At 43.3% G+C, this 9,185-nt stretch overlaps 1 protein-coding gene across 1 annotated transcript; it reads left to right on the top strand.

Moving 5' to 3' along the window:
- Nucleotides 1-945: 945 nt before the first annotated feature.
- On the top strand, nucleotides 946-2,176 carry LOC108445505 (endogenous retrovirus group K member 18 Pol protein-like; the record flags this gene model as incomplete). The annotated part of the gene is made up of 1 exon (XM_017729528.1): nucleotides 946-2,176. A coding segment is annotated over one exon (1,209 nt), but the record flags the coding sequence as incomplete, so codon positions are not given.
- Nucleotides 2,177-9,185: the final 7,009 nt, after the last annotated feature.

Genomic DNA, 9,185 nt, shown 5'->3' with positions numbered 1-9,185 from the left:
TAAAATAAGCCTAAAGAAGTCAAGTGCTTCCGATGTGGTCACAAAGGACACATGAAACGGCAGTGTCAGGTCCAACAAGTATGGTGCCATAATTGCAATGTCAATAATCCCTCCACGGAAGCCTGCCGGAAAAGGTTGGGAAACGGGAGACCGAGCACGAAGGGTCGCGGCGCGCTGACACCAACAGTGGCCCCAGCAGTAGCGATGCCAGTCTCCGCAGCTCCCTACAATCTGCCAAATGCCTGTGGCCTGCAACTCAGGGAAGCCTCAGCCTGGACCTGGCAACAGCAATAGATGTGACTTTAATTGATGACCGGCCCCGGAAAATTCCAACAGGCATAAAAGGGCCATTAGTCATCAATGGGCAGTGTCACGGAGCCCTATCTCTTCTAGTAGCATGAAAGGACTTTTTATATTGCCTGGCCTAATTGACAAAGACTATAAAGAAGAGATTTGCATCATGGCTCAAACTCACTTTCCACCTGTGCACATCCCAGCACATAGCAAAATTGCTCAATTAATACCTTTGCCTCACCTGACTGCAGCTATAGCCGAAGAAGCGTCAGAGCGGGGAACAAGAAATTTTGGTTCAACTGGGAGTCTTGCTCTTCTTCCCCTCCCACTAGCTCGGCGGCCAGTTGCTACTGCTGTGTTCACTCATGGCAGCGACACCCTGACGTTATCTGCTCTCTTAGACTCTGGAGCAGACTTAACAATAGTTGCCAACACATGCTGGCCTCCGCATTGGCCCCTTCAGTATGCAGCAGGAGGAGTCAAAGGTGTCAGAGGCACTGCGTCAGTGCAACACAGTCGAAATCGAATTCAAATTATACTGGATGGATGCACTGCATCTGTTATAGTCACAGTGATGCCTCTGCCTGAGAAAGTCAATGCTTTAATAGGAAGAGATGTGCTCAACCAGTTAGGTTTTGTATTAACCACTGAAACACCTTTTTGATACCGGCCGCTGCATTGACTTTCCCGATACCTCTGCACTGGCTCACAAATGGCTCCGTGTGGATCGAGCAGTGGCCGCTTAAAAGGGAATGTCTGCAACAAGCCCATGCATTAGTGCATGAACAGCTGAGCCAAGGACATTTGCAACCATCTACGAGTCTATGGAATACTCCTATCTTTGTGATCAAAAAGAAATCAGGGAAGTATTGGCTATTGCATGATTTGCGTGCCATCAATGCACAAATGCAAGCCATGGGAGCCCTGCAACCTGGTCTTCCTAACCCTGCAGTTGTGCCCGAGAACTGGCATTTGTTAACAGTAGACTTAAAAGACTGCTTTTTTACTATACCGTTACATCCTAATGACATGCCTCGTTTCACCTTCACCCTCCCTGCTATAAACAGGGAAGGACCTGCATCTCAATATGAGTGGACAGTGCTTCCGCAAGGAATGAAAAACGGCCCCACCTTGTGTCAAATGTATGTTGATGCTGCACTGAAGCCAGTTCGGACGCATTGGCCAAAAACTATTATTTATCATTACATGGATGACATCCTTGTCGCTCAGCAAGACCCAATTACCCCCCAACAAGAACTCTTGCTCACCAATCAGTTAAAACAGTATGGCTTGATTGTTGCACCAGAAAAAGTTCAGAGTACACCTGTTTGGAAACACCTAGGGTGGAGCATTACCGAAGTGCAGATCAAGAACAAGCCACAAAAATTAACAATTCAAACTAATATTAAGACCCTGCAAGATGCACAAAAACTCATGGGTGACTTGCAGTGGTTACGGCCAGTTGTAGGTATCAGTAATGAAGACCTAGAGATGCTGAGACCTCTGCTGAGAGGGACTGATCCCTCTTTGCCAGTTCGGCCCACACCAGAACAAATTGATACTATCCAGCGTATCAGTACTGTTATTGCAGATAGAGCAGTTGATCATATGGACACTGGTCTTCCAGTCGATTTTACTGTCCTCCACGGAGCAAGTCAGCTTATCGGTGCACTGACTCAGTGCAAAAAGAAAACGGGGGAGCAAGTTAGGGTCCTGGAGTGGATGTTCACAAGCCTACAGCCCAAAACAACATTGCAACAAAATATTGATAATGTGGCAGAATTAGTACAGAAAGGCCGCAACCGCATAATACAAGTCACTGGGCAAGAGCCAGGAATGATTTATTTGCCAATGAAATGAGATGAGCTTGATTGGTACTTGCAACACTCTCAAGCTCTACAAATCAGCCTGTTAAGCAATGCCCAGCAAATTGAAGTACAACCGCTTAAGGCCCCTGTACTGAAATGGATGGCTCAGCATACATGGATTCAGATTCCCAAAAGAAGTAAACAACCACTACGAGAAGCAGTAACAGTATTCGCCAACGCCGGAAAGAAGTCCCGACAAGCAGCTGCAACGTGGCAAGTTCAAGGTCAATGGTGTCATCAGATACTAGAGGCTGAACCTGGAGACTCTTTGCAGACCCTTGAATTAGCTGCTATTGTGGTCTGGGCATTCAAGCGGTGGTTGACTGTTAAGCTCAATGTAGTGTCAGACTCTTTATATGTTGCTGGCATCGTAGAACAAATAGAGGATGCTAGGATAAGAGACATAAGCAACAGACGCCTGTTTGAACTACTGCATCAGCTCCAAGCAGCCATTGGTCAGAGAACATGTGCCTATCCTATAATACCTATCAGGAGTCACAAATGGACAGAGGGCCTGGGCAAAGGGAATGCTTATGCAGACCAGTTAGTCTCAGTGACAGTGCCGTTCAGTGAATTTGCAAAAGCACGAGAAGCCCATAACACATTCCACCAGAATGCCAGAGGCCTTCATAGACAGTTTGATGTTACCATGGAGGAAGCCAGGGGAATAGTACAGGCATGTCCAACATGTAGCCATCATGGCCCAGGTCTCGGTGTTGGGGTTAATCCTTGAGGCTTAGGCCCGAACGAAATATGGCAAATGGATGTGACCCATGTTCCTGAGTTTGGCAGACTGAAGTATGTGCATGTCACCATAGACACTTGCAAGTTTATATGGGCAACAGCACAGACAGGCGAAAAAGCCCTTCATGTGATACGACACCTGACCAGCTGCTTTGCCGTGATGGGTGTACCAGAACAGATCAAGACAGACAGTGGTCCTGCTTATACTAGTGAGCAACTCCGCAAGTTCTGCCAGCAATGAAGTGTGCAACACGTCACCGGAATCCCTCATGTACCCACAGGGCAGGCCATTGTAGAGCGAGCTAATCAAACGCTGAAGTTATATCTAGCTAAGTTCAATGACATTCCAGATGTGCAGGAGAAATTAGCAAAAACCCTGTATGTGTTAAATTACTTGTGTTTGTTTGGAGACAGTGATGCTGCACCCGCTTACCTTCATAGTGGTATTACAGAAGCAAAGAAGAAATTAGTAAAACCTTTTCATGTGATGTAAAGGCACCCAGCTACAGGGATCTGGCAGGGGCCCGCTGAAGTTCAATACATGGGTAGGGGTTACATGTGTGTGCTTACTCCAGCAGGACCCTTGTGGGTACCCAGCCATTGGGCCTGCGCAGCGACAGAATCTGACGCAGTCAACGCTGACACTGGAGCCCGAAGCAGTCCGACGTGAACAGGAGAGACTGAAAAGAGCCATTGTGCCTTATGTATATAGACTGCAAGCTTTACTTGGAGTTAGGGTGCACTCTATAGCACCAGAAAGAATAGCAGAATTGCTTACATATGATCCACTTAAGCCAGGAATAAATCCTGATCCCCGGTTTAGTCAAAGATATGATGACTGCCTTAGCTGCGGTCGAATAGCCTGTAGGGCTTGGGTCAAAATACTTTCTGGACGTTGTAATAGAAGAATTTGGATACACCAAGGAATCGCATTAGTTCCTTGCTGCACCAGGTGTTAGCATGACCGAGAAAACTGGTTTCAAGCTTTAGAAAGTTATATCGGCCACTCGGTTGAACAATCTTTGACTCCCATTGAAAGCTTGGCCACATGGCAGCGCCTCTTACTTGTTTGGCTGGTACAGCAAGGTACAAAGCGGCTGGAAGAGTTTAATAGGTCCCGCATATTAGATTTACAGTGTGGAAAAGAAGTTAGCATTCCCGTCCTACATGAAGTACTAGAAGATGAGTGGGATGCAGAAAAACGTAAATGGGAAAATATTAATTTGTCTCAGTATAAAATTCATCATTGTTAGTGCTTGCTTGATATCTAGCTCCCAAGCATGGGTCCCAGCACAGCCAAAGACAAATATTTGGGTGACTATAGCTAACCTAACCAAACAAGATGCTATCTGCCTATCTCTTTCTTCTCCCGGAAATCCTTTTTCCACTTGCTTAGTAGGATGCCAACAGATGCTTGGCCATGTCCAGCACAGATCCTGACCTGTAATGTGACTAATCCATCATTCACAGTCGACCATTGGGATCAGTGGGCACCTCACTTGCCTATTGCCCCTGTAGAACTGCAAGAATTAGAATTATTAGGATCTGTAAAGGCAGACGCTTGTGTTATGTTTAATTGGAAAAGTAGCACATGTCAGAAGAAAGGCTGCAGTATATCTGTCATTAATGTAAATTCTAGCCTACCAGTGTACGGCAATAGTTCCATTTGGTGCAATCATACTGCTACAAAACTGTCCATATCTACTAACACCCCTCTAGCTCTACCATCTGGCTAATTTTTGATTTGTGGTGATTGAGCATGGCTAGGAATTCCCTCTCGATTGAGAGGTGGACTGTGTACAATTGGCAGGTTGTCTTTGCTAACACCAAATACATCAATGATTTTGAAAATGACCCGACATCACCGAGTAAGGCGTATGGCTCATCAGTTCACAGCTGAATGCTGAGATAATGTTAAATTTTGGTCCCCTGGAGCCATAATAAGCGCGTCTGTTTTAACCCCTGGAGTTGCTTCTGCCGGAGCCCTTGGCATGCTAAACAAGCTAGGCTGTTGGCTTGCTAAGCAAACTAATGCAACGTCAAAGGCATTATCAGACCTCTTAGTAGATGTGGATTCAGTGAGGCATGCTACTTTGCAAAACCGAGCTGCGATTGATTTTCTGTTATTAGCCCAAGGACATGGTTGTGAAGATTTTGAAGGAATGTGCTATATGAATTTATCTGATCATTCCCGATTGATTCACAGGCAGATAAATGAGTTGCATCCATTAACCACACAATTGCAGAAAGAAGATGGTTTTGGCTTAGAGGGATGGTTGAAATCACTGGGCTTAGGACCGTGGTTAGTTTCACTGGTACAACACTTGATCACCGTAGGACTACTAATATTATTAATAATAGTGTGCTTACCTTGCCTGTGCCAATGCCTGCAAAGAATGATATACAAAATCCCTACATCTGTGATGAACCAGGTATTGCTTGCACAAAAAGGGGGAATTGTTGAGGAATGGTTGGAGGATCAGGGACATGGGTCCCTGGAAGAGCTGTACAAGCAAACACCTTTTTAGCTTGACATAAGCAGGCCTCTTGCTAACTGCAGAAATCAGCAGGCCTTTTGCTAGCTGCAGAAAAAGGAAATCGTGAGAACAGAAATCATGAGAATAAAGAAAGGCAAGGACACAAACACAGTGTTCTTGACAATCCTGTTATAGATAAACAACAGGACGTGCTGACAAGATGTACTGACCATGAGAGATGAGGAAGAATCCTGATTTCCCAAATTGCAACATCAGCAATATGTGCAAAATGTAGCTTTTTACCCAGCGTCAATAGAGAAGTGACAAGTATGCATATTTGAGTGTATAAGAGCAGAGTCTTGATTTCAATAAACCGAAGCTTGCATTATCAATCACACTGATTGTCTGCATGTCTTCCCTCACCGGAGTCAACAAGAATGATTATTATTATTATCATTATCAACAACAGCAATGTAAAACAAACCTTTATGTTTTGCAAATCCACACCTTCCTGAAGAGACAAGTTTTTCCCTCTTACAGGTCAAAAGGGATAAAACAGAAATATTGTAGGATCCCCTTGTTAAAATATTGAGTGTTTATTATTATCCTATTTTTTTCCCAAGAGGCTCTTCTTACATATTCAGAACCATTTATTACAAGTGAATTGTCAGTCAGCAAATGCAGAAAAAATTCCCAGAAACGATACTGGACTGACATTGAGGGGCATTGAAATCCTTTATCCACACACCAGAGCTGATGGAAGCTCTCAGCCACTTCTGCTTGCCATAGTATCCCCAAAAGTCTCAAGCAAATGGCTGCAGCCCCTTGGTAGTCCCATGTGATGTGCCATGAACATGACACAGCCTAAAAAAATTAGAACCAAACCCACTTATTAACAATGTCAAATTCTCAAGTCAGCTAAGTAACATCACAACCTGTTGCTGGGGTTAGCCCTGCAGCCAGCAACAAAGTACACCTACAGCCACAGGAAACGGAAGGCTCAATTCCTCCTCTTCTTTTTTAAAATCTATTTTTTGAATAGTTTTTATTTAGTTCACTTTGCAGAGCTCATTCAGAGTCTATAAGGAATTGTTTATTTTGTAAAGCTATAGATGTGCAGAGTACTGTAATGATGCAATTCAAAATTAAGAAAACCAACCTTTTTGCTTTGATAAGTCAGACTTTGTTTAAAATTATTTGGGGTTAAGCAGGTGATTAAAGGTACAGAAGGATATGGCTCAATTATTGAACTCTCTGAACTTTGATTAGGCAGATACAAAAGCATTTTCAGTTTAATAATTAAGTTTACTTAATTATGCTTAATTAAATATACTTCAGCTAAGCATACTTAACGATGCTTAACACAAAACATGAGTAATTCTGCTGCCTTCATCAATGCATATATTTGAGTCACTTGCAGGAAAACAAGGAGATATTGATGCCTTAGCTTTTAACCTTTATATTTTTCAAATTCTGTACTTCTTGATGTGTGACTCTGAAGTTTCTTGCAGCCTGTTAACTTCTGCTCTCTCATGCTAGGTAGACATAACAAAGCCTCTGCAGCCCTGCTTTCCAAGGACACCAAGACTGTCCTAGGCCAAAAATACAAACCAAAGAGCCACTAATGGGGGGGTAAGCTCAGGGGAAAACTGAAGCTTTAATTGGAGAATTAACCCTGCTATGCAAATGAACCAAACCTATAAAAGAGTGAAGAACTTGTGACCTGGGGTCCATTTTTGAGAATAGCTTCAGGGTCCCCAGGGTGTACGTTTGAAAGCCTTTCAAATAAATACCTCTTTTAATCCTTTACTCCTGTCTAGTCTCTGTTTCTAGGAGGCCTCTTAAGGCATTAATGTTGCCACTGCATTTTCCAGTCAATTCCAAAAGAAACTGGCAACAAATGGACTGCCTTCAGCTTTTGGTATATATTTATATATACCACTCTTGTGGCCAAAGGCTTATTTTTCTCAAAATATGAACTTGTTGAATGTGGGCCATTTGGTAGTATAAAGCATATACAATGTAATGGCTAAAAAGGATCTTAGCAACTTTAACTAACTGAAAATTTGACTCCACTGGTATTTTTGGTTCCTTCTTGGGGTGACATAGGAATAATTAAAAATAAAACAAAAATTCAGAGTCAGCCAATTATTTTACATTTCAATGATCAATGTTCTCTGTTTAGGACCACTGAGGTTGGCCATGTAGATCTACTCCCTCACCCAGAGGTCTCACAGTTAATTCACACATCATTGAAAATGAAAATACATGAAAAATTATTTGAAAACCATTATAAAATTAATTTTTGTCTTTGAAAATTGGGCTGTCGGTAGGTTACTCGTTCTTACACTGCTGAGATCTTTGTCCTGAAAAGATGGTTGTCTATGCTTAGAGTGATGTATCAAAGGCTTTCCATGAGCTGTAAATCTCAAAGCAATGCACAAGAAGCTGGCTGTTAACATCGATGCACTGATGTGTTCTAGGTGCAGCACAAGGTTTCTAGAACACTTTTGTTAGCACTGTTAATAACAGCTTCATTCTTTGCTGTGAGTGGTGAGGCACTGGCACAGTGCCAGAGAAGCTGTGGATGCCCCATCCCTGAAAGTCCAAGGCTCGACTGGACGGGGCTGGGAGCAACCTGGTCCAGTGGAAGGTGTCCCTGCCCATGACAGGGGTGTGGAATGAGTTGAGCTTTAAGGTCCTTTCCAACCCAAATCATTCTATGACAGCAACAAAGACCGTAAAGCCCCACTTCTCACCTGATTTCCCTCTTCCTGTATTTATTTTTGTCATTCTTTGTTCAAAAAACAACTTAGAGCACTCAGGCAAATCAGCCAAGACAGGCTTAAGCTGCAAAGAGAACTTAAAAGGAAGAGCAGGGCAGCTGTCTGTTATAGCCATAACCCTCAGCTGTGCACTCAGCATCTCTCAAAACTAGATGAAGGGAGTTAAATTATCTTATCTCAGAAGCTGATGGGCTTGATCCTCATGCGGGGAGACACATACACATCCTCTGGGCATCACCACCATGAGGTGCATAAGCACCGATGAATAGCTCAGTGGCAAAATGAACCATCTATTAATCAAATCCTGCTGCTGAGGCCAAAGCTCAGCAGTTTTCAGAACGGATATTTTTCTGGGAATTCTGGAAACAACCAAAAGATATGTATGAGGTGGCAGCAGCTCTCTGTGTTCAGAGGGAAGAGGTGGGTGGTAGATGGGAGGAAAGAGCACTACATCAAGAGGTGAGTAATTTTTCTGTTTTGCTTTGTTATATACACAACCCTACACATACACATATATAGGAAGGGATCAATGTTCAAGAGCAGGTGGAATGATGAACTAATAACCTGCAGAGGAGTGACTTGCTGTAGTGCCCAAAAGATGCTAGCAATGGCAGTAAAGGGAGGAACAAGGTTTCGGGGAAACATTCCTGGAGCAGGCAGAGGTATCCCAAATGGTAATGATGCTGCTAAATTCTCAGAAAGGAGAGTATGATGAAAAGTTACAGCTGTGAAAGGGTGAGGAATATTCCTGGTGATGTGTAGTGACCTGGTCAACCTAAAGAAGACAAACAGTAGAAAATAATTTTGACAGAAGAGAGAAAAAGTGATGGAAGAAGGTCCCTTGAGGTTGGAAGAAGGTACCTTGAGGTTGTGATTTGTATAACCTGTAAAATTGTGCTGTTGGAAGCTCCAAAGTGGCCCTAAAGATTAATTACTCTGACTGATTGAAATAAGCTCTAAGAGAGAACCTGGTACAGCCAGAACAGGATTTTGCAATGAATGCATCTGCCCACCAA

Source organism: Corvus brachyrhynchos, unplaced genomic scaffold (assembly GCF_000691975.1).
Source record: "Corvus brachyrhynchos isolate BGI_N302 unplaced genomic scaffold, ASM69197v1 scaffold213, whole genome shotgun sequence".
Classification (NCBI taxonomy): domain Eukaryota; kingdom Metazoa; phylum Chordata; class Aves; order Passeriformes; family Corvidae; genus Corvus; species Corvus brachyrhynchos.
The sequence above is the reverse complement of the archived record's forward strand: the minus strand, read 5'-3'. Positions and strand labels throughout refer to the sequence as shown.